Source organism: Ursus maritimus, unplaced genomic scaffold, assembly GCF_017311325.1.
Source record: "Ursus maritimus isolate PB19 unplaced genomic scaffold, ASM1731132v1 scaffold_27, whole genome shotgun sequence".
Taxonomy (NCBI): Eukaryota; Metazoa; Chordata; class Mammalia; order Carnivora; family Ursidae; genus Ursus; species Ursus maritimus.
In genome coordinates this window covers 1,927,967-1,954,388 of record NW_024425230.1, presented here as the reverse complement: position 1 = coordinate 1,954,388, position 26,422 = coordinate 1,927,967, and the positions used below count along the sequence as shown (strand labels likewise).

The window sequence follows — 26,422 nt, the reverse complement described above, 5'->3', positions numbered from 1 at the left end:
CAAGAATTAGGGCACAGGAAGGGAAAAGTGGGTGACTCCAGTGGTCAGCTATCTAGGTCACCCCAGGCTTTCTAAAAGGGGAACCTCGGGGGTGGGGAGGCCTGGCTCTTTATTTAGTTGTGTAGCTGCCAGTGTGATCAAGAGGGATGTCTTTGAAGGGAGTGCCTCCGAAATCAAAAGCTCAGCATCAGGTGCTTATATTCTAATCAAAAAGCTTACTGTCAGGCACTTTCACTACGAAGACCTAAATATGTGGAGAGATACATCATGCTGATGATGAAAAAGATGCGATACCAGAAGATGTCATGTCTTCCTACAGATAATCTATAATATAGAGATCCAGTTCAGTTCCAGTATAAATCTCATCAGAGTATGTTTAAGGAAGCCGATTCCAACATGGATCTGGGTGAACAGAGGACCAAGGAGAAAAGAAGGGGACCTGACCCTTCTAGCTATTGGTGTCTTCTAAACAGGACAGAAAAAGGGAGGACAGCAGAAGATGCAGCAAACAGAAGACCTGTGCATGACGGAAACCTTACTTGGCAGAGCAGACCCTGCAAGTGAGTGGGTGGGAGAGCCGGCTTGATGAGGTCGGTGGCAAAACAGAAAACCACATGGAGAAAATGCCATTGATGCCTTTTGTTTGGAAAATATAGGTAAATACAATCAACTCCTGGTGATTAAGGCCCTAAGGGTGAAGGACGATGCATTAAAACTTTGATTATGCACGTGTAGTAAAGTGTGACCTCAGAACAGGGAGGGCCTCTGAAATAAGATGCAGAGAGATGAAAAGATGGATACATTTGACTAAAATTAATGTTTATCAAAAAAGAAAAAAAGCCATCAACACAGTGAAATAGCCACAAATTTGAAGAGATGTGTAACACGTAGGACAAAATGTATCAGAATATATAAAGGAAACATGAATCAAATGGGTAAAAACATGAACCAATTTCACAAAGAACATAAGCAAAGCCAAAAAAAAAAAAAAAAAAAAAAAAAAAAAAAAAAAGCTTTGTTTAGTGACTTCTGCCCAGAAAGTAAAACTACAAAGCAAACAATGCAGTAGTTATAAAATTCAGAATACCACCTTGTAGGGAGGAGGTGAGCTTTCAGTCATGCACAGAGGGTCTTGAAGCTTCTGCTGTTTTCCTCTGTATTAAGCTCGGTGTTTCGACATACATGCTGATTGCATTATTTTTCAGCTGTTATGGGTACTCTTTTGCTCATAAATAAAGAATAAAGGCAGTGATGTACATTAGCAAAGAAACTTCCACACTTTTTAGTAGAACTCTTGATCATTCCTGAGACCATTCCCCTGGCTTCTATCTGTTAAGGTCTGTTATCTGAGAAGATAGTTCTGCTGGTTCAGCCTAACTGCTGCAGGGGTCTTTCACGGTGCAGAGGGCTAGCCCCTCTTGGTGGAGAGTCACAGAGCATGCGGTCCCTTAGGGAGGCCTCCCCTGCCAGCAGGGGCAGCAGACCTCTGCCTCTCATCCCTCATCTCCTGAGACACCTGTAGGTTCCTCACCTGGGAGGGTGCATCGTTCCTTTCAACCTGGCGGTCTTGCTCTGTTCAAGTAGCTGGGAGCAAAGCATCCAGCTTTGTTCAAAAGGTGTCAGAGTGGTTGGATGTGGCATCTGTTCAGACTCGGGAGCTTGATTATGGGGCAGATGTGCCGGTTTACCTCCAGGGGCCTCAAGAGACAGCTGGAACAAATTAGCCTGTCAGTTCTTCAAAGCCAGCTGCTCTTGCTGAGGTGGCTGCATCCCGTTAGGTCCTGGGGCCACTCTTGAGCCATCACCTGAAGCCTCTGACACGGGCCTCCCGAACAGCGCTTCCCCTGTGCCCTCTCACAGCAGTGCCTGCTGTTCCAGTGGCTTTGCTGTTCTCCCCTCACCTTCTCAAGCTCAAGACCCTGCAGCACCTAGGAAGGCATGTTCCACGCTCTCCTTTTTTCCACCAGCACTCCTCAGGTGATCTCACCAGCCTGCGCTTCAGTGGACATCCATAATCTGGTGACGCGGGAGAAGTCACATCCTCACCCAGGACCATTCCCATGACTAACTTGTATAGTCCACTATCTGCTCAGCATCCCCAACTGAAGCCCTTGAAGGTCTCAATTCTCACACGTTGGCACCTGCACTGCTGCTCTTTCACCGGAAGCCAGGTCCTTCCAGAATCTTTGCCATCCTCCTACGTGCAAATGACTTGTCCAGATGCCCAGCCTGGCCACCTTCTTCCTCTCATAGCTCACATGATTGATTAGTGACTGGATGACCCCTTCATTTAACATGTATCCCTAATTTCTTCTCTTTTTGCCCCTACCCACCACTATCGTCTTCCACCTGGATTATTTTAATATTGCCCTAGGCAGTCTCCCGTTTCTGTCTGGTTCCCACCCCCATTCTATTCCCCCATCTCAGCCAGATGGATCCTTTTAAAGCATAAGTTAGAATATGTCACTTTCTTGCTTAACCCTTCACCCCCACTTCTGTGTCTTCTGACTAACTCAGAGCAAAAGTCAAAGGCCTTAAAATGGGCTTGAGGCCCTGTTTCTTTCTTTTTTAAAGAGAGAGAGAAAGCACAAGCAGGGGGAGCAGCAGGCAGAGGGAAAAGCAGGGGCCCTGCTGAGCAAGGAGCCCAATGTGGGACTCGACCCCAGGACCCTGGGATCATGACCTGAGCTGAAAACAAACGCTTAACCCATTGAGCCACACAGGCGTCCCGAGGCACTGTTTTATCTGGTCTTTTCCTCTCCCCTCTGCCCTCTTCCCTGTCCAGCCACAGTGCCTGCTTGCTTCTCCTCCGGCATTGCAGGCACGCTCCTGCCTCAGGACCTTTGTAGTACCCATTCCTCGGATGCTCTTCCTCCTGACAGCTACGTGGCCAGCTAGCTCCTGCACATTTCTTGGGTCTCCTAAGTTAGGCCTTCCCAGACAGTGCCATTTAAAATTGTGCCTCTTCCCTCTTCATAGCTTGTAGTTCTCTCTAGCATTAACAAACCCCGTTACATGTTTTATGTGTATTCGTCTCCCTCCTCTGGGAGACAGTCTGTCTTTGCTCTCCATCTACCTGTTCTAGTTCTCTATTGCACCATCACAAGTTATCACGAACTGAGCAGTTTAAAGCAATACATCACATGTAACTAGCCTTATTATGGTAATCATTTCACAATTTATACATATATCAAATCATTACATTGTACACCTTAAGCTTACATGTTACATGTCAATTATATCTCAATAAAGCTGGAAAAAAGAAAAAAGAAAACAATACCTTTATTGCCTTGGCATTCTATAGGTCAGAATGCAGTGTGTTTGCCTGATGTCTCTGTGCTGGGTCCCATTGGCCAGAGTTATAGTGTTGATGGGGCTGCATTTCTTTCTGGGGGTGAATCTACCTCTAGCTTCATTCGGGTTGTTGGCAGGATTCAGTTCTGCGTGGCTGTAGGTTTGACGTCCCTGTTTCCTGCTAGCTGTCACCTGGGGAGATCATTCTCACCCTCTAGAAGCTGCTCACATTCCGTGGCCCCTTCCTCCATCGTCAAAGCCAACAATGATGGTCAAGTACTTCATGGTTCAAATCTCTGACTGGCTCCAGCTGGAGAAAGTTCTCTGTTTTTAAGGGCTCAAGTGATTATATTGGGTGTACTGGGATAATCCAAGATAATCTTCTGATTTAAAGGCCCATAGCCTTAACTCCATCTGTACAGTACCATTTGCCATATAAGGTAACAGTCATAGGCATGATACCAGGGGAGGAAGTCTTACCTACCATGCCACCCTCCCACCAGGACAGCATCGGACGACAGGACAGTAAGTACCAGTTGCAAAGTGGAACCTTTACCATAGCTGGTACACTCAGGTGCCGCTCATGTGCTCTATGCATTAGGTCATTATGGAGCTTGTATTGTGATAGCAGGAGCCCTAAGAAGTAGCTGCTGTTCCCGGCCCATTTTACAGAGGGAAGAGCTGAGGCACAGAGCATAAGTGACTTGCCCAAGACCACAGAGCCAGGAGAACCCCGAGCACTGTGGTCACAGTCCATGCAATAGTACACCCTACAGAGAAAATGCATGGTAGGAAGCACCGGGCACTGATTCCTGACCGCTCAGATCTTTAGAAATGAAAAGGACCTGAACAGTGGTGACGTCTGCCCTAGTCTGACCACCCTGTGCATTCTTCAGGTCCTTTAACTTTGACCTTCCAATCATCTCTCTTGCTACTTTTATAAACATCTTTGGTTGTGCCAGGCTGAAAATAATTCCATGTTTATACCATCTTCTGCCCCCCCCCCCATACAGATGCATATCCTAATTCTGAAGTTGTCTATGTCTGGACTAATGGCACCACTAAGTCAGTGGTGGTGGCAGAAGATGGCTCCAGGCTGAACCAGTACCACTTGATGGGTCAGACGGTCGGCACCGAGAACATCAGCACCAGCACAGGTGAGACCAAGTGCATGCAGAATGCCACACCCTGGGAGAGCTCGGTGCTCCTGTGGCATGTCGGTGGGGAGGATGCCCCCCCGGCTCACCTCAGTTCTACTGTCGTTGTGCAGTGCTGGCCACAAGGAGCCCTCCAATTCAGGTCCTAGTCCCTGCAGCGGCACACGGAGGCCCCAGCTGCAGTGGCTGGCAGTATTAAAGGCCATGGGAGGTATTAATCTCAGGTGTGTTTGCCTTCGTGCGAGCACACCCCTGTGATTGCATGCTGTGCCTGGAGGCCGTGTGAACCTGCTTATGTAACACAGCCCCTGCTCAGGCACTGAGACACAGAGGCAGTAGTCTCTGCAGGAAAGGTAGATGGCTTCCTGCAGGTACTCCTATTTACCTGCTCCCCTACCTCCTGTTTTGAACATTTCTAAGATTTCCCAGGGGTTGAATTTTGGAAAGCACAACCAAACAGCATAGAAATAGCTGAGGCCTCACCAAGAAGGAAGGGAGTCTCACTCTCACATGCATAGGGCTGGGCTGAGTACCACAGGCCCAATACAACCTGGCTTCACCTGATGCAGAATGGGTGAGGTGTCCAAAAGAACAGAGTGTCTTCTATTCTCTGCACCTGCAAGGTGTGTCCTCAGTCACCTCTTGGACACAGGAGGCCCAGCCTTAGCAGTCAGGAGGCTTGGCTGTTAGCAGAAGAGAAGACTCCAGGGTCACAGAGAGTCTCCACAGCAGAGAAGAAAAGTGTAACAGGGATGGAGTGGGCCCTGTCATGGGGATGAGTTGTGAGCCCCAAAAGGTACCCTGGTCAGCATCACTCTTTGTCAACACTGCCAAACCTCAGGGCTGGCAGGAAGCTCATGGACGTTGAGCTCATGCCTCCTCTACATACAGGCTCCCAGAGCATACCCACTGGGCTTGTGCTGGGCATTGTGGGGAGAGGGGGGAGAGCCTGACAGGACTGGGAGGGTGGTAGCCTAGTTTTATGGGAACAAGTGAAAAGGTGGCATGGCAGATGTGCGGGGTAGAGCATTGCCATGCTAATGGAGGATGCTACAGTTCGGAATTGTTTCATATAGTTCTTTAAAAACGTATAAATGGGGTTTCTACCTCTATTTGTATTCTGAAAAGGTGGTCTTTTTAAAAAAACATTATCTGATATTGCTACCTTCAACTCCAAAATAAAACAAATGAGAGTGGGGTGAAAGGATGGGCAAAATGGGCGAAGAAGAGTGGAAGATATGGGCTTCCTATTATGGAATGAATAAGTCACAGGAATAAAAGACACGGCATAAGGAGTATAGTCAATGATATTGTACTAGAGATGTATTGGAATAGATGGTAGCTACACTTGTGGCAAATACAGCGTAATGCATAAACTTGTTGAATCACTGTGTTGTACACCCAAAACTAGCGTCACACTGTGTGTCAACTACACTCAAAAAAAAAAAGAAAGAAAGAAGAAAGAAAGAAAGAAAGAAAGAAAGAAAGAAAGAAAGAAAGAAAAGAGCCCAACAGAATGAAAAGAACAATGAAAGCATTTTAAGTAGGAGAGTAATATTAAATCCTACTGCAGAGAAATAGAATGGCATTTCCCCTCTTCTCAGATGTTAAGGAGAGGCAAAATTGGATCATTACAAAGATCTGGTCCTGGCTATTAAACATATCTCATCCTCCTTCTCTTTGTCGCTGTTTCTTTCTGCTCTGATATAGCCTGCTCAGCCGCTCTCCTCTGCTCTGACCTGCCTTGGAACTATGGGGAAAGTGGCCTGCCCCTGCTGGCGTGTCGCAGGCACTGCTAAGAATTTTGGGCTCCTTTTCTGTAAGGGGGCAGATTTTGCTGCATGTGATCTTAAAGGTTCCCTCTGCCTCTGACATCCGGCATGCTGTGAGAAAAGGCACGTAGGGATACATCCACAGCTGGCCATGCTGAGCTCTGGGCTCTGATTCCAAAAGCAAGCGTCAGAGCTGTGTTATCTGGCCCAGACATCCCAGCGCTCCACATTGGTCTCCAGCAGACCACCCGCTAAATAGATGGCTCCCACCGGGTCTGCTTTAGGGGAGGCCTCAAGCCCTTTCTCCCCACTTTGCAGTTCCACCGGCCACATTGTCTACTTCTCGCAATTCAGTGAAAGACCTCTTGTCCTCTGATCAGCTTAACTCTGCCTCTGCTTCTCAAAGCAGCCTTCCTATCTCCCCAGATAACAGTCATGGAGATGACCGGTACAGCACAGGGAATAGTCAATCATATTGTAATAATGTTATGTGGTGATCGATGGTGGCTACACTTATCATGGTGAGCACTGAGTAATGTACAGAATTGTCAAATCAATATGTTGTACACCTGAAACTTATATAACACCGTATGTTAACTATACTTGAATTAAAAAAAAAATTCTAGCACTGGAGACTCTCCAGCTGATAGCCATTCACACACCCTCCGACCACAGCCCTTCTCAGCTCCTTACCAGTTCACCGTCAAGGCAGCGTCATTCTCAGCAATGAACGGAAGGTCCCCGCTGGCCTCCCACACTGCCAGGCAGATCCAGAGGAGGCACTGGGGCATCGCCAAGGAAATGCCCCAGTCTATCTCCCTGGTAGGCGGCGGGCGGAAGGGGCTGCCAGGACCTGTGGCCTCCTCCAGCTGCTGTTTCTCACCCTCCAGCTGGGTCTGGCAGGGAGCACGGAGCAGGGGGGTGGTCACCTCTAGCTTCTTCCAGCCTTCTCTGGCTGGGAAATAGGGGGGGAAATTCTCCACCTGCAACAGGGCTCTGTGATGTCCTGAGTTATATCTGGAGAGGCTAAATCCTGAAATCCTGATGGCAGCAGCAGCGAGGGGGTGGGCAGAGAGTGGCACAGATTGTGATCAGGGATTAGGAAAACACACAAATCTGATTTTCCCCAGGAAAACATCCACCACCAAAGGCTCTTCAGAGGCTGTGGCTCAGAAGACTTATAAAATGACAGTTATAAATCCCTGCATCCTTCATTCTCTCCTTCACTCCAACCATGCAAACTAATAGTGTTCCAAGGGGAAGGTGGGGAGAAGGACCACCTCTGGTCCAGGAGCAGGAATGACAGGCAGGACTCTAGGACAGGTGGTTGTCCTGCATTAATTTGCTTATTTGCAGGCGAATACACAATCATGACGGCTCATTTCCATCTGAAGAGGAAGATCGGTTACTTTGTCATCCAGACCTACCTTCCCTGCATAATGACCGTGATCTTGTCACAGGTGTCCTTTTGGCTGAACAGAGAATCAGTCCCTGCCAGGACAGTATTTGGTGAGTGTCCCCAAGCCAGACCTGCACTGCTGTTTTGGGACTGCTTCTACCTACCCCCAAACAACAGCAGCCTCTAAACTCCTAGTGACTACTGTCTCTTCTGTGACCTGGAAAACAGACCAATTAGTTAAGAATTCAGTGTTAAGGATTAGGATTTAGGATGGCTCTCTAACAAGGGTTTAGGAAATGATGCATGGTCTATTTGATCATTGTTTCCATTTTGAAAAGCCTTTGCTGGTAGCCTTTTTTTGAGGTTTGAAACTGCCAGCAATCTGTCTTATGTGAGATTTTGCTACAGTATTTTCACACTTCTCCTAAAGTACTACTTTGTATGTTACCAGACACTACTTTGAAATGTAAGTGCCACTTTAAAATGAACTCCCAAGGGACATTCAATCCATCATATATTATATGGTAATAATAAATTACATATCTATATATCATACATACCATCATATTTATCAGGTATATGATATGAATAAATGGATATTTGCATATATACATAATGCATATATATTATACGTAGATATGCACACACACACACACATATATGATAAGAATCTAGAACACCATCATTTGATACCCCTAAGACATACATTAGGTTTAGCAATATCTAGTTCCAGAGGTACCTCAGCAGAGCAGACATAGTTGAGCATCTAACTCTCACCTCGAAGCTCTGCTTCCTCATATTTGAGTAGCGATACTAAAGGTAGTTTTGCACATCAGTTATGGTAATGGATGCTGACACATTTCTAAACTATAAGGTACACTTCATGCCTCAGCTGTTACTATTGCAAAGAAGGAAACCATGACCTGCATTTTATGTTACCACTCCCGTGTCTAGGGAGCCTGAGAGCCCAGGGAGTCTCTAAGTGAAGGCCCAGGAGTATTTCTGTCAGACCGTCTCTCTACCTACATGGCCAGTTTCACTTGCGTTGCTTCATCTAGCTGGAGGAATGTTTCAGAGGAGTATGGAGGTTGGTTCATGGTCAGGCAGTGCTTCCCCAGTTCTTTAGGGGAATATTAGTAGGTGGGCAGTGGAAAAAAAATTGGTTTGGAGAAAGCTGCATATTAGTTTCTGTTTCTTCTGGGAGATTCCCAGTGCACATTGGGATGTTAAAGGACCCAAGAAGTTGCAAGAAGCCTGTTCAAGGTCATGCACAGAACACTTTCCCCCAGCACAATGATTAAGTGGATTTCTAAGAAAAATCATAGATGCCTACTGATTTTTCACTAAGCATTAATTCCATGCATGGTACCATGATCAGTGAGCACACATAAATACCTTTGAAGGATGATGACGTTGGATGAAAACTCAGCTGCTGTGACCACCAATGACATGACGTACTTGGTGCTCTACTGATTTCCTAGGGCTCCATAACAAAGTACCATGCCCTGAGTGGCTTAAACAATGGAAATTGTCTCAGTTCTGGAGGCTACAAGCCCATAACCAAGAAGTCAGCAAAGCTGGTTCCTTCTGAGGGCCGTGAGGGAAGGGTCTGTTTCAGGCCTCTCGCCTAGCTGGTAGTTCCTTGGCTTGTGGCCAGTAATTCCAGTCTTCACACGCTGTGTGCGTGTCTGTGGCGCCAGTCATATTGGATCAGGGCCTGCCCCAACAATCTCATTTTAACGTCATTACTTCCATAAAGGCTGTATTTGCAAGTAAGGTTACATTCTGAAATTCTGGGCTTTAGGACTTCAACATATGAATTTGGGGGGATACAATTCAACCCGTAACAAGTGCATTGCACCCACACCCCAAGCACATAGGTGCACCCTCGTGCAGACAAAAGTGTGATAAAGAGGAAGGCACAGAACATGTGGAAGCTGTGTAGGCTGTGAAGGGTCCTGCAGACCTGGGTCCGAATATGGGTTCTCATTTGCCAGCTAGTGAAATGGGCTGCATTGCTAAGTATTTTTAAATCTTTAAGCTTGTTGCCTGTGAATTGGGATAATGACACCCATCCAGAATGTGGCTTAGATCAGTCTGGCACTTAGTGGATACTAGATAGATGGCTCATAATCTGCCAGTTCTGAACGTCTTCCTCCAGCACTCTGGCCTTGCTGCATGGTCATTGCAGGGTTGCCACAGAAGCCAAGGCAGACAGCTACAGGCACCTCACACAAGGGCTTTGAGGGGACATTGATCCCTCTTGGATAGAGTGAAGTGCTGAGATCCAGATTGAGACACGGTACTATTGCACTTGGCTCTGCAGTTCCTGGAAGTCTGCAAGTTGGGTTAATCCTTGTAAAAGCAAGTCTGTCTCTTCAGTTTGCCTTGAGCCCAGTACTCACTGGATGCATAGCAAATTTTATTGAAACACCTCACTAGATACCATGTTAATGTCATTACCTGTTCTCACTTGGGTATTGCCCCATTGCCACAGAGGAATACCACCTATTCAACACATCCTTGTTGGACACGAGCTTTCTGCTGGGCTTGGTTCAGGACAATGGGGATACAAATCATGTGTATATATCAGACCCAGTCCCTGCCTTCCTCAGTTTATATTCTAGAGGAAGGAGCCAATTAAGATAAATTAAATAAGCAATATTATAAATGTTAGAAGTGTGTCAAGTGGTAGGAAAATAGGAGAGGGAAGGTTCTGTCTGGGGATAAAAGTAACCAGTTCCTTTCCTGTCTTCATCTGTCATGGTCAAGGGTGTTATACTGGGATCTGGGTGCCAGTACTGATTCCTGTTTCCATTTTCCCTGACTGACCCCCCATCACTGACAACCACAGGGGTGACCACAGTGCTGACCATGACGACCCTCAGCATCAGTGCTCGGAACTCTCTGCCCAAAGTGGCTTATGCGACAGCCATGGACTGGTTCATAGCTGTGTGCTACGCTTTTGTGTTCTCCGCGCTGATCGAGTTTGCTACCGTCAACTATTTCACAAAGAGAGGCTGGGCCTGGGATGGCAAAAAAGCCTCAGAAGCAGCCAAGGTCAAGGTAAATTTACCCCCTTCATTTCCTCCCATCCTCCAGAGAAAATGTGCCTGATATAAAATATCGAACATAAGACAGGTGTTTCTCCTCCCTATCTCCTACCCCCCAATGAAAAAATGACCCCTGTCTTTATGTTAGAGGTTCCTGTCAAGTCTTATTGCAACAGGTCCTGTTTCAATTTTGTTTTGAATCATCTGCTTTGATCAAGGAAAAGGTCTGATGTCATGTGAATGGCTTGGGCTTGTGTAGACTTAGGCCTGTTACTTTTGCTTAAGTACCTCCTGTCTGTTCAGTGATTACTTGTCCAGTTTTGAATTATACATTCTTTTCTTCACTCTTTTGTCACTTCACCAAACAGTAGATCTGCAGGGTGGCTTTAAAGATGTGAGGAGAGCGTGTGACCTACTGGAAGGAGCAAAACATACCAGTTCTATTGAGGAGATGATTTGGTTCACTTAAATGATGCACAGTGATCGTGGAAAGTATTACTCTGTTCAGAGCAATTGGATGCCGGGTGTTTAGAGGGTGATTGGTGTCTAAATCTAAGGAATAGTTGAAGAAGAGAGGTTACACAGAATTCCAAGCTGAACCATGTCCTGGGGGAGATGAGAATAACATATATGGAACAGAAAATAAAACAGCACATGATAAACTGCTAATTATAGCAGGTGTTAAACAAATAGGCAAAGCCTTTGCTCTGAGAGAAGAGCAGGCCAAAGTTATCAGGGTAGACTTGAAGTCAAAATCTGTCCTTGAAAATCAAAAAATCTGTCCATGAGAACTCAGCATGAAGGGAGTCCTGGAAGGTGTTACAGAAGACTGGATTTGTATGGCCTGACCTCCCAACCAGGGCCACAAGCCAGGAATGGCAACCCAGGACACTCTTTTTGTTGAGGACACTCAGCCGTGTCTCATTGATGGCCTCATGCTTGCTTTTTGCATGTAACACAGCTATTTCCTTTCCTGTGTAAAGTCAGAGGCTCTGACTTAACGGGACCCATCTGATTCTTCCTACTTCCAAGTACAAGGAGTTCCCTCCCATGACAGAGTTTCAGTCATGGAAAACCCATTTCCGAGTCCAGCTTCTCTGGTGGGAGGAACACCTAGTGGGATCCATGTGGGGCCCTCTCAAGGCAGAAGGGACAGCAGGGCAGGAGGGCCTTGATAAGTAGCAACCTCAGGAGTGGGTGTTTTGGGGGTTTGAGACAGAGTGAGGGAATAAGAGTGAGCTGACCACAGTGGATGATTGATGGCGACCTGGGAAAACATTTGTAGAGGCATACTGGGGATTCTTGACCAAAGCATCTGGACTTGATGATGAAGACCAAAGGAGCCATGGAGGAGGTTTGTGGGGGGAAGAACATGAATGGAATTGGGAGAAAGCACTGTGTTGCCAGAAGTTAAATGATTGCTGAGGGCCTGGGTCTTGGTGGCCATGTGATGGTGGACTGGAGATAGCCAAGTCTGAGTAGGAAAGCAGATGGGAGCCTATTATAGGAATTCAGGCCTCAGGTTCATATCTATGTCTAGGAGGAAGGGAAGAATGAAGAACGCCAAAATGTCGGGTAGGCTCAGCATCCTTGTCAGCCACCACTTTCGCACTTGGCTTCACTGTCGTTGCTACTTGCCATAGATCCAGATCTGAAGGAAGAAGGAGAGATGAAGCTAACATGGATTGCCTAGTCCTAGATTAGCACTGATCTTTTAGAATAAGCAGCACACGTCAGTGTCTTGTGCAACTTCAAGACTACGTGTTGTTCCCCAGCTGTGGTGCTGGGGATCCCACCCCGTAGGCCTGAAAGGAGCTGTGCAGTTGAAGCATCAGGGTATCTAAAGTCATTCAGGCATGCAAGTCACACTGTTAGACATGGGTAGTACACATGAATTAGTAAATATAGTATTAGCCTACTCACATAAACCGACTTTTACTTAGAAGTAGAGAGCTTGAAAAATAGACTATGTTCACCATTGTCACATGTTGGGATCTCTAGAGGCAAACTTCAGGTAAGAGTTTGGGGTGCAAGGTATTTTTAAGGATGAACAACAGTGAAAGAACAGATGCTGTAAAGAGAAACATTCAGTAGAGGAAGAAGTTGAAGTCAGCCCTGAAGGCGTAGGAGTTGGAGGATGTCTCCCAGCCACTCTCCTTGCAGCTGGGCAGCAAGTCATCCTGGAAAGGGGACCAGGGCACATCTCCAGGAACACTACAACCATTGTGACTGTGCTGAACCCTGTGCAGCTGCTCATCACCCCAAATAAAACATGCATGGCCAGGACAGATTACTATCTTCTCAAGTGTCTGTTCTTTTCTTGGCCACACCAAGAAATGGGAGCCATTCATGGTAGTAAATTCATAGTCAGTTTCTTCTGTCAGACCAGTGTGGGTGCACACATGATCACTGGTATATGGAAGAGCTGCAGTATTTCTGAAGAGTGGCTGAGAGGGTTCCTACTCTGGCCCAGGACTGTTGTAGCCTATCTCACCATGTCTCCAGGTGGTCACCATGCTCTTTGTATCAGGTTCCACGTTTACTCTACCTCTCTTTTCACTTGCTTCCTCTTGCTTCTTGCTCCATGTGTTTCCTTTCTACTCATCTTTTCCATAGTTTTAATGGTTGATGTATTTCTTTTAATTTACTTTCCTGTGTTTTCTCAATTAAATTTTACTTAATGGCACTATATTAATGGAACAGAATTTTGCAAGGTTTTATTATGTACATTTGCAAACTGAGAGCAATGTTTAAAGAATCTCACAATGAAAAATCTCTCTATTATGAACATTTTACTATGCATGTGTCACTACTATCTGTTTGTCCATCATCTATCTATCCATGCATTCACTCATCCTCAATCCATCTTATATTCTTATCCATTTCAAAGTAAATTAACACCCATCACTGGGTATTAAGGAGGGCATGTATTGCACGGAGCACTGGGTGTTATATGCAAACAATGAATCATGGAGCATACATCAAAAACTAATGATGTACTGTATGGTGACTGACATAACATAATAAAAAAATTTAAAAAAAAACAAAGTAAATTTTAAAGGACAGTACATTTCCCATAAATATATTTATATACATGTAAATTTATGTGTGTCATTAACTAGAGTTCAATATTTGTTTACAGTTTGATTCAAAGAAAAATTTGCATAGTGTAACATGCACAGATATTAAGGATACATTTGCTGCGTTTTGATGAACATGTTCACCTGTGTAATGCAAATCCCTATCAAGATAGAGAACATCATGAGCACTCCCCAAAGTTCACCATGCCACTTCCCAATCGACAGAGCCCTTTCCAGTCTGCACCTCAACAAAGAAAACTACTATTCTGATTTTTTTTTTTTTTGGCCATGAATTATTTTGCCTGTTCTATAATTTCTTTTTTTCTATTTTTAAAGATTTTATTTATTTATTTGACAGAGATAGAGACAGCCAGCGAGAGAGGGAACACAGGCAGGGGGAGTGGGAGAGGAAGAAGCAGGCTCATAGCAGAGGAGCCTGACGTGGGGCTTGATCCCACAACGCCGGGATCACGCCCTGAGCCGAAGACAGACGCTTAACCGCTGTGCCACCCAGGCGCCCCCTGTTCTATAATTTCTTATTCAAGACTGGCCATGTGGAGTTGTAGGCTTAGAAGTCTGCGGAGAACTGCCCTCCCCAGAGCTAAGCTGATGTTTCTCTATCTCTCTTTTGAGAGATAAACCTTTATAATCTTCAAAAATGAGTTGACAACTGCCTGCAAATGTCATGCCCTTACAATCTTATTATATTTTGCAGAAAAAGGAGCGGGAACTCATACTAAATAAGTCAACAAATGCTTATACTACTGGGAAGATGACCCACCCCCCCAACATTCCAAAGGAACAGACCCCGGCAGGGACCTCAAATGCATCTTCAGCCTCAGTAAAGCCTTCTGAAGAGAAGACTTCGGAAAACAAAAAGACTTACAACAGCATCAGCAAGATTGACAAAATGTCCCGAATTGTATTCCCAGTCTTGTTTGGCACTTTCAACTTAGTTTACTGGGCAACGTATTTGAATAGGGAACCAGTGATTAAAGGGGCTGCCTCTCCAAAATAACCCACCGCACTCCCAAACTCCATGAGAGCCATACTTCCAGCAGAATGGTACCAAGGAGAGGTTGAGCTCAGAGGGATTTTCCATATTCGGGCACTATCTTTCAGGAAATTTTTGCATGTTTAATAATATGTACAAATAATATTGCCTTGATGTTTCTATATATAACGTCAGATGTTTCAAAGATGTCACATTGATAAATAAAGCAAACAACTTTCTAGAAAAACAGGAGACAATGGCTCTGACACTCAGATACTCAGTATCTTACACTGATAGTTTACAAACAAGACAAGTATATTTTTAACTGTTCCAAGTGTTACCTAACAATGTTTTTTATACTTCAAATGTCATTTCATACAAATTTTCCCAGCAAATAAATATTTTAGGAAATGCTCCATGATTATTACTTGACCAACTCTCTTGCAAGAAACAAAGATCACAAAGAGCACATTTTTCATTAAAAAGGAAACTGTGGGCATTTATGTACAAAACTAATTGCCTTTGATAATTCTTACTGTTCTGAAATTAGAAAGTACTGCATGATCTTACATTAAGAAATAGATTAGGCAAATATTTATGCAGATAAATTTAATGACAAATATAAGGTATGTTAGATTAACAGATAAATTATTTCCCCAAGGAAAAATTTAACTGCTTTAAAAATCTTTTTTTTTTTTAAAGAAACATTTCTTTCCCTCCCACCCACCTCCCCACCCAACTGAATACTGATCAGAGAAAGAAAAGGAAGTGTTAAAACAAAAAGTGATGTGATGACAGTCTTGACATTTGGCCCATGAATTCACTGGCTGAAACATTGACCACCTCTCGCTGCAGCCAGCGTGTAGTGCTTCAGTGGTGAGAAATTGTAATTGAGTTATTTTCCATTTTATTTCCTTGTACTTATTTCATGATTGACTTATTGCTCTGTTAGCTTTTGTATATGAAACTTAAATGTTCATTAAAAAATAAAAAATGAACCGATCTTGTGGATAAATGTCATTTTTTGAAAAAAAAATCCATATTTTGGTGGGCTCATTTCCTAAAAATGACATAAAGAAAACCAATCATGAAATTGCTTGCAAAAAAACTCTTGGTGATTCATGTCTGTTTCAATCTAATTCTCTAGAGTAGGGAAGTAAAGAGAAAGCAATTCCAACCACAGGGTAAAGAAGTAAAACCAGAAATTCATTGCCATCACATATCACATGGGTCTCTACCTGATAGAATCCTACATAAGGGTGTTCCCACAATGGGTGCTTGCTTTGGACAAGGTAACTACTCAATCCTTGCTCCTTCCTTTTGTTGTTTATGAACAGTGATGCAAAGTACTGCATTTGGACCATCTACCTACTATTGAAGGAAGTATCCAGGAATGGATAAAATAAGCACTCCCTGCCTCCTCTGTGACTCAGTTGGAATTATAAAAGGGGAGTTGTGATGGTTAGCAAACAGTATCAAAATTAGGCCTGCCTAAATTGACTACATAATAGTACATTGTTCTTTAATAGCAATTCACTTCACTGTGTTTGGTAGATACAACCGTGGCCACGGCCATGGCCATGGACACACACATAGGCAGATATTCAGCAATACCTTTCATCTTGAAAAACCATGTAAATGCCCCTAACATCCATTCACTGAGAACTCCAAGTATTTATTCTGAAAAGGCTTTTCATGTGATTCACTTCTCATATTTAATCAGAGTAGTATGAGAGATCATTTTGTTCTTTAAAAAGATGGGTGCCCATTTTTCACTATCTCTGCCTGGTTTCAGTATATCACACATAGAAAGGTAAAGGTCAACAAAAAGGTGCTCTTAAATCTTTAAACAAGAAGCATTTCTTGATTACAAATGGTGCTATATTTGTAGAATTAATATGTGTGCTTTTCCTTACACCACAGCATAAAATCTGCCATAACAAAAGACAAACCTAGCTCAGTATGAAGCTTCCATTTTATCGATTGTTTAGTTATAGTCTGCCTATATAGTCTTCACAGTAAAACACTGCATTATAGCTTGGAGAAAAATATGCTATAATCTAGGTCTAGATGGCTATACATACACCTTAAACATCTAATGGAAAAACGATGTCTTCTATATCAAGTTGCAATAATTTTCTTGACAAGTTCTAGCCTTTGTTACAGAGAATCCTAGGAGCTCTGCTGGGTGAATTGTTTGAAGATATGCCTATTGCATTTACATACTGCTCAGTCTTAAAAATGATTAATATTTAGTGAAAAAGATCACATTCGTTTTCTGCTCTCTGATTTTGTATTGTAGATATTTCAGTGTTTGTTATTTTTAATGAGGACATAATAAAGAATCACCTTGGGAAGAGTGATAACAAGGCAAGAAATAAAGATTTTTGGAAATAATTATAAATTACAGTGCCCTACTTCTAGAATTAGGGTATGTATTTAAATGTATCTCTTTTGACATTATCATAAATAGAATATTCTAATAAACCAGCAATCAGTATTACTTCTGTATTTCTCAGGAATCTATGGATCTATCTAGGGCAGGCTTTGGCTAAAGTTGGCCTATATGCTTGTATAAATAATTGGGTTCAAATGCTTCTAGAGCAACCATCAAAGTTAAAATGGTATAGCAAACGCTATCCCACCTCATTGAAGGTTGTCAAAGAGGTTGTAAATCTTCTAACCTATTTGTATGGGAATGCCTTAGAAATAGTGTTCTATGTCCCCTATGGAACATGTTATGGGAAATAGGTATAGTAAGTGAAAAATCTGTTTTACAAATAAAGATATTGAAACCCAAAGAGGTTAATCCATTGGCTCAAATCATATCACATGTTAGAAGAAAATGCAGGCCTAGATTTTAGTTCTCATAGTTCCTAACTCTGAGTTCACAACACCATGTGATTGCTTTCAGATGGAAGTTGATTTAGAATGAAAATGTAACCTAATATGAAAAACCTTGCTTTGAGCTCTGGTTGAATGATTATCTATTAAGAACACCATAGAAGGTACATTTGGTTTGTTTTTGTTTTTGTTTTTGTCACTGAAAGCATGACCTTTTTTTTTTTGCATATCAGTACTGTATTTTATTTATTACACATTCATACATAATAAAATTATAAAAAGATACAAGAGGAAAAACAGTTGATGTGTAATAGTGCATACGTGGGAGGCAGAAGGTGAGGAATGGAATGGGATAGAATTTACAGAAGGTTTTAACTGCATCTGTAACATTTTATTTTTAAAATGTTGAGGGCCACCTTGGTGGTTCAGTCAGTTAAGCATCAGACTCTTGATTTCAGCTAGGGTCTGATTTCAGGGTCATAGGATAGAGCCCCTGTCAGGCTCCATGCTCAGTGAGGAGTCTTCTTGGGATTCTCTCTCTCTCTCTCCCTCTGCCCCTTCCCCCTGCTCGTGCTCACTTGCTCTCTCTCTCTCTTTAATTTTTTTAATTCAATTAGTTTATTATTTTTAGAAGTAGAGGTCAGTGATTCATTAGTTGCATATAATAGCTAGTGCTCATTACAGCATGTGCCCTGCTCAATGTCCAGCACCCAGCCATGCCATCCCCCCCACCCCTCCCTCCAACAACCCTCAGTTTGTTTCCTATGATTAAGAGGCTCTTATGCTTTGTCTCCCTCTCTGATTTCATCTTGTTTTATTTTTTCCTCTCTTACCCTATGATCCTCTATTTTGTTTCTTAAATTCCACATACAGTGAGATCATATGATAAGCATCTTTCTCTGATTGACTTATTTCGCTTAGCATAATACCCTCTAGTTCCATCCACGTCATTGCAAATGGCAAGATTTCATTTTTGATGGCTGAGTAGTAGTCCATTGCATATATATACCACATCTTCTTTATCCACTCATCTGTCGATGTACATCTGGGCTCTTTCCATAGTTTGGCTATTGTGGACATTACTGCTATAAACATTGGGGTGCAGGTGCCCCTTCAGATCACTACATTTGTATCTTTGAAGTAAATAAGTAAATACCCAGTAGTTGAAATCATGACCTTTAAGTCTGTTCCTTTTTATATAAAAATTCGGTGCTTCTGTGATCTTAGAAACTCCTTTTGATAGAATGGACCTGTCAGTGTAGCACTCTTTATCCCATTTCCTCCATCTAAAAGACAGAGAAACAGCAAGTGGGGGAGTTGGTAAGCAGAAGTGGTAAGAAAGGAAGAGGCAAGGAGCAAGAATGGGTGGAAGGAAGAAGGGAGAGGAGAGAGAAGCCCTGATTGACCGGAGCCAAGTATCTTGACATGATTGCTCCTTCCAGAGTACTGATGTAAATGATTACAGTTACTGCATTGGCCAGAGTCTACCTCAAGGAGAAAGCATAACTACAATGACACCAAGTCTTCAATCAACATTAGCTTCCATTGTAAGAACTAGCTTCAAATCAAAAAGAACTACTTTTGAAAATTGGAAATGCCATAGTTCTCTCAGTGAAAACAGTGTTTTAAATATTTAAAAATTAGTCTTAATGTCTTTTTTACAATACTGACACATCAGGGACAATCAATGCCATGAGAAAACATGGTGAGAATTTGAATATGAATAACCCTGATCATTGCAATTACTTGCCAGGTTTGCAGTGATATAAGGTAATGCATTTGAAGTGTGCAAAATGTTCATTTCATCAAAGATTTGCATGATTATCTGTTTGTCACTGTCATTTTCAATAGACTGTCTCAATCCCAAAATCAGATGCCCTGTATCTCATCTTGAAATGAGCATGGGTTCTTTATGGAAACCTATGATTCAAAAATATTTATGCTTAGAATTTCCCTAATATAAAAGTCTGAAGAAATGAATTTCCTTAGCTTTTCTGAATTCAAATTGAAAGACAAACAAAACCAAAGATTAGATACTATATTTTATAATGTATAATCTTAGAAAGCAAATTTTGAAATGAGCTGCAATTGACACAATACTAATTTAAGTCCAATTTATTCTACATTTTTCATTTTGCTACCTCTCTAGCAGCCAACACTATTCCTGGGCAGTGACAGGTAGTCAGTGAATGTGACCTGATAGAGGGAATGAATACTAGAAAGTGGATGGACTGGATGTCATGAAACCTCTATGGGTAGATGTAGTTGTATCCCACTCAAGGAAAATATTTTCTTAAGAACGTATAAAATAAAAATTTCAGGATTTTTACGAACTTATCCATATTTCACATAACAACACTGCTGGGAACACATCCCCACATGGAAACAACTGGCTTGATCTGAATAACAGGCTGACCTTTTAGGTAGAGTGACTATAAAACTTATTATCCAAGGGTGAAACTTCCAGACGGTAGAGTGAGTACCTCCGTAAATTATCTCCATCAAAAATGACAACACTGGCAAGATTATCAAAAGCAATCATTCCAGAAATCTGGAAATTTAACCAAAGACATACAACAATTTAAAAGTACTTATTGAATAAAAACTGCTGAACCTAAATTGGAACAGAGAAGTCTATGACATTTTAACTTAGGGGTACTCCCATCTCTCCACCAACTCTTTAGAATGATAACATGAAGACCAGAAGCCTTGCTGCCACCAGAGGGAGCTAATGTGATTTGGAACTCCACATAAAAACCCTGTCCCTAGGGCTTTGCCACTATTTGTCCTGACTTGGAGCTTCATGGAAAAACTTTATTCCCAGGGTGTAGTCAATAACAGTAGAAACCAGTAGTAGTCAGGGAAGGTACATAGCATGGCTTCATAAGGCTGTGATATCAACTGGGCAAGAAGGAGCCCAAACAAAAATTTAAAAGGAAGATCTATCTAGGTAGTTACATGTCCACAGTGGGCTAGGAACACCTGTGACATACTCCTGGGGGATCTGGAATGCTGTTTACATGTTCAGGGTTTTATGAACAGTAAAGAAATGGCAGAGAGAGCTATGCTGATGCTAGAATGACACCTAAAAAGCCAGGACTAAAAATTAACCAAGAATTAACACAAACAAACAGAGACTTCACACTACATGGGATACAAACACTACTGAACTGGTCCTGGGAAGTCACTAAACACACACACACACAAAATCTAACTCCCAATAACAAAAAAGTTCAATAACAACAAACTGTGGGGAGGTGGAAAGATGATCAGATTTCAAAGTTACTAAAATGTACATCTAGTATGTTCAGTTTTCCATAACTATTGGGAGATATGCAAAGAAACAGAGAAGTACATCCTGTATACAGGAAACAAATAAATCCAAAGAAACCGACCCTGGGGGTGCCTAGATGTTTCACTTAATAGGTGGACTTTAAATGAGCGTTTATAAATATGTTCAAAGAAAAGGAAACTATAAAGAAAAGTGGGACAATAATATTTCACCAAATAGGTAATAGCAATACAGAGAGAAATCATTTTGAAAAAGAATCAAATAGAAATTCTGTAGTTAAAAAGAAAACAATAATTGAAATAAAAAATTCACTAGAGGGTCTCAATATCAGATTTGAGCAGGCAGAAGAAAGAACTAGCAAACGTGAAGACAGCTTAATAGAGATTATCTGAGGAACAGAAAGAAAAAGAATGAAGAAAATAAACAGAGCCTAAGATACCTATGGAACACCATCAAATGGACCAACATGTGCATAATGGGAATTCCAGAAGAGGAAAAAGATAAAGAAAAGGATATTTGAAGAAATAATGGTCAAAATTTCCTAAAATTGATTAAAAACATTAATCTACACATCAAAGAGGCTCAACCAACTCTAAATATAGTAAACTTATCAAAACCTGGACACATTATAATCAAGCTGTTGAAAGCCAAAGACATAGAAAGAATCTCAAAAGCAACAAGAGAAGAGACTTCTCATGTACAAGGGATCCTCCATGAAATTAACAGGTAACTACTCATCAGAAACAATGGAGGCCATAAGGCAGTGTTAAAAGGAGTTTAAATGGTGCACTAGAAAAAATCTAATACAAAAGAAGGCAAAAATCAGTAACCCAGGGACAAAGGATATAGGAAAACAAATAGCAAAACAGGAGATGTAAATCTAACCATATCAATAATAAACTTAAATGAAATGTATTTAGTATTCCAATCAAAAGGCAGAGATTGTAGAGAAAGGGGGGGTAATCAGAAGGGGGAATGAAGCATGAGAGACTATGGACTCTGAGAAACAAACTGAGGGCTTCAGAGGGGAGGGGGGTAGGGGAATGGGATAGGATGGTGATGGGTAGTAAGGAGGGCACATATTGTGTGGTGCACTGGGTGTTATACATAACTGATGAATCATGGAACTTTACATCAAAAACCAGGATGTACTGTATGGTGACTAATATAATACAATAAAAAATTTTATTATAAAAAACAAAGGCAGAGATTGTCAGTTGGATTTTTTTAAAGATCAACTATATGCAGTCAATAAGACATAGGTTTTATTTTTCTTTCTTTTTTTATTATAATCATATTTTTTATTATATTGTTAGTCACCATACAGTACATCCCTGGTTTTTTATGTAAAGTTCGATGATTCATTAGTTGCATATAACACCCAGTGCACCATGAAATATGTGCCCTCCTTACTACCCATCACCGGCCTATTCCATTCCCCCAAACCCTCCCCTCTGAAGCCTTCAGTTTGTTTCTCAGAGTCCATAGTCTCTCATGCTTCATTCCCCCTTCAGATTACCCCGCCTTTCTTTATCCCTTTCTTCTCCTACCGATCTTCCTAGTTATTGCGTTCCATAGATGAGAGAAACCATGTCATAATTGTCTTTCTCTGCTTGACTTATTTCACTTAGCATTAGATCCTCCAGTGCCGTCCATGTTGCAGCAAATGTTGAGAAATCGTTCTTTCTGATAGCTGCGTAATATTCCATTGTATATATGGACCATATCTTCTTAATCCAGTCATTTGTTGAAGGGCATCTCAGCTCCTTCCACAATTTAGCTATTGTGGACAATGCTGCTATGAACATTGGACTGCATATAGCCCTTCTCTTCACTACGTCTGTATCTTTGGGGTAAATACCCAGTAGTGCAATGGCTGGATCATAGGGTAGCTTAATTTTTAACTTTTTAAGGGACCTCCACACTGTTTTCCAGAGTGGCTGTACCAACTTGCATTCCCACCAACAATGTAGGAGGGATCCCCTTTCTCCACATCCTCTCCAACAATTGTTGTTTCTTGCCTTGTCAATTTTTGCCATTCTAACTGGAGTAAGGTGGTATCTTAGTGTGGTTTTGATTTGAATTTCCCTGATGGCTAATGATTTTGAACGTTTTTTCATGTGTCTGTTAGCCAGTTGTTTGTCTTCATTGGAAAAGTGTCTGTTCATATCTTCTGCCCATTTTATGATTTGTTTATTTGTTTCTTGTGTATTGAGTTTGAGAAGTTCTTTGTAGATCTCGGATACCAGTCTTTTATCTGTAGTGTCATTTGCAAATATCTTCTCCCATTCTGTGGGCTGCCTCTTAGTTTTTTTGACTGTTTCCTTGGCTGTGCAGAAGCTTTTTATCTTGATGAAGGCCCACAAGTTCATGTTTTCTTTGGTTTCACTTGCCTTTAGAGATGTGTCATGAAAAAGTTTGCCATGGCCAATGTTGTAGAGGTTGCTGCCTATGTTCTTCTCTAGGATTTTGATGGATTCCTGTCTCACATCGAGGTCTTTCATCCATTTGGAGTTTATCTTTGTGTATGGTGTGAGACAGTGGTCAAGTTTCATTCTTTTGCATGTAGCTGTCCAATTTTCCCAGCACCATTTATTGAAGAGACTGTCTTTTTTCCACCGGATGTTTTTTTCCTGCTTTATCAAAGGTTAGCTGCCCAAAGAGCCGAGGGTCCATTTCTAGGTTCTCTATACTGTTCCACTGGTCTATGTGTCTGTTCTTGTGCCAGTACCATGCTGTCTTTGTGATCACAGCTTTGTAGTACAACTTGAAATCTGGCATTGTGATGCCCCCAGCTTTGTTTTTCCTTTTCAACACTTCCTTGGCGATTCAGGGCCTTTTCTGGTTCCACACAAACTTAAGGGCTGTTTGTTCCAGTTCTTTGAAAAATGTCATTGGCATTTTGATTGGGATAGCATTAAAAGTGTAGATTACTCTGGGTAGCATGGACATTTTAACTATGTTAATTCTTCTGATCTATGAGCATGGAATATCTTTCCATCTTTTTGTGTCTTCTTCAATTTCTTTCAAGAGTGATTTGTAGTTTCTACAATATAGACCCTTTACGTCTCTGGTTAAGTTAATTCCAAGATAACGTATGATATTTGGTGTTGTTGTAAATGGAATGCATTTCCTAATTTCTCTTTCTTCAGTCTCATTATTGATGTATAGAAATGCAACTGATTTCTGAGAATTGATTTTGTATCCCGCCACATTACTGAATTGCTCTATAACTTCTAATAGTTTGGGGGCGGATTCTTTTTGGTTTTCCATATAGAGAATTATGTCATCTGCGAAGAGAGACAGTTTGACTTCTTCTTTGCTGATTTGGATACCTTTTATCCCTTTTTGTTGTCTGATTGCTGTTGCAAGGACTTCTAGTACCATGTTGAATAATAATGGCGAGAGTGGGCATCCTCGTCATGTTCCTAATCTTAAGAGAAAGGCTTCCAGCTTTTACCCATTGAGATTGAGAATGATATTTGCTGTAGGCTTTTAATAGATGGTTTTTATGAGATTGAGGAATGTACCCTCTATCCCTATACTCTTTAATCAGGAAAGGATGCTGTTTTTTGTCAAATGCTTTTTCTGCATCTATTGAGAGGATCATATGATTTTTGGCTTTTTTTCTTGTTGATATAATCTATCACACTGATAGATTTGTGAATGTTGAACCACCCTTGCATCCCAGGGATGAATCCCACTTGGTTATGATGGATAATCCTTTTAATGTACTGTTGGATTCTATTAGCCAGGATCTTGTTGAGGATTTTGGCGTCCATATTCATCAGGGATATCGGTCTGTAATTCTCCTTTTTGATGGGGTCTTTGCCTGATTTGGGGATCAAGGTAATACTGGCCTCATAGAATGAGTTTGGTAGTTTTTCTTCTGTTTCTATTTTTTGAAATAGCTTTAGGAGAATAGGTATTATTTCTTCTTTGAATGTTTGGTAGAATTCCCCGGGGAATCCATCAGGCCCTGGCGTTTTGTTTTTTGGGAGGTTTTAATCACTGTTTCAAACTCTTCATAATTAATTGATCTGTTTAAAAAATCAATTTCTTCCTGTTTCAGTCTTGGTAGTTTATAGGTTTCCAGGAAGGCCTCCATCTCTTCCAGATTGCTTAATTTATTGACATAAAGCTGTTGATAATAGTTTCTAATGATCCTTCCTATTTCATTGGTGTTGGTTGTGACCTCTCCCTTTTCATTGACAATTTTATTAATTTGGGTCCTTTCTCTATTCTTTTCGATAAGTCTTGCCAGTGGTTTTTCTATTTTATTTATTCTTTCAAAGAATCAGCTTCTAGTTCTGTTGATCTGCTCTACTGTGCTCTTGGTTTCTAATTCATTGATCTCTGCTCTAATCTTGATCAACTGCTTTCTTGTGAGTGGATTAGGCCTGTTCTTCTGTTTGTGTTCCAGATTTTGAGGTGAGAATATAAAAACTGCATTTTAGAATTTTCTATTCTTTTGAGTGAGGTTTGGATGGCTATGTATTTTCCCCTTAGGACAGCCTTTGCAGTGTCCCGTAGGTTTTGGACCATTGTGTTTTCATTCTCGTTGGTCTCCTTAAATTGTTTAAATTGATTTTTGATTTCCTGGTTTATTGAATCATTCTTGAGCAGGATGGTTCTTTGTCTCCAAGTGTCTGAGTTTCTTCCAAATTTTTCCTTGTGGTTGAGTTCCAATTTCAAAGCAGTGTGGTCTGAGAATAACAGGGAATAATTTCAGTCTTTTGGTATTGGTTGAGACCTGTTTTGTGACCCAGAACATGGTCTATTCTTGAGAATGTTCCATGGGCATTAGAATAGAATGAGTATTCTTTGGTTCTGGGGTGTAATGTTCTATATATATCTATGAGGTCCAACTCGTCTAGTATGGCATTCAAAGCTCTTGTTTCTTTGTTGATTTTTCTGCTTAGGTGATCTGTCTCTTGCTGAGAGTGGAGGGTTGAGGTCCCCTACTATTAATGTATTTTTATCTATATGTCTATTTATTCTGGTTAAGAGTTGGCTTGTATATCTTGCTGCTCCCCTGTTGGGGGCATAGATATTTATAATTGTCATATCCACTTGTTGGAAACATCCTTTAAGAATAATATGGTGCCCTTATGTATCTGTAACTATAGTCTTTAGTTTAAAATCCAATCTGTCTGCTATGAGAATTGCTACCCCAGCTTTCTTTTGAGGTTCATTGGCGTGAAAGATGGTATTCCATCCCTTTACTTTCAGTCTGGATGTATCTTTAGGTTCAAAATGAGTCTCTTGTAGACAGCAAATGGATGGGTCATGTCTTTTTATCCAATCTGCAACCCTGTGGTGTTTTATGGGCGCATTTAGGCCATTTACATTGAGACTGATTATTGAGAGATATGATTTTAATGATGCCATGTTGCCTGTAAAGTCTTTGTTTCTATAGATTGTAACTTTCTGTTTTGTATCACTCTTGGGGCCTTTTTACTTTTTTGAACCCCCCTTAATATCTCATGTAGGGCTGGTTTGGTGGTTATGAAAATACTCAATGACTGGCGATTCTG

General features: G+C 41.6%; 1 protein-coding gene across 2 annotated transcripts in view; it reads left to right on the top strand.

The window, feature by feature from the left end:
- GABRA5 (gamma-aminobutyric acid type A receptor subunit alpha5) overlaps positions 1-14,914 on the top strand; it is a 108,984-nt gene extending 94,070 nt beyond the window's left edge. The window contains exons 6-9 of one of the 2 annotated variants that reach the window (XM_008706320.2): positions 4,308-4,451; positions 7,580-7,732; positions 10,477-10,688; positions 14,471-14,914. In XM_008706320.2, the coding sequence (XP_008704542.1) occupies positions 4,308-4,451; positions 7,580-7,732; positions 10,477-10,688; positions 14,471-14,773 (812 nt within the window). In that variant the 3' untranslated portion in view covers positions 14,774-14,914. The remainder of the gene's footprint in view (positions 1-4,307; positions 4,452-7,579; positions 7,733-10,476; positions 10,689-14,470) is intronic. The other variant, XM_008706321.2, reaches the window with a different exon arrangement.
- Positions 14,915-26,422: the final 11,508 nt, after the last annotated feature.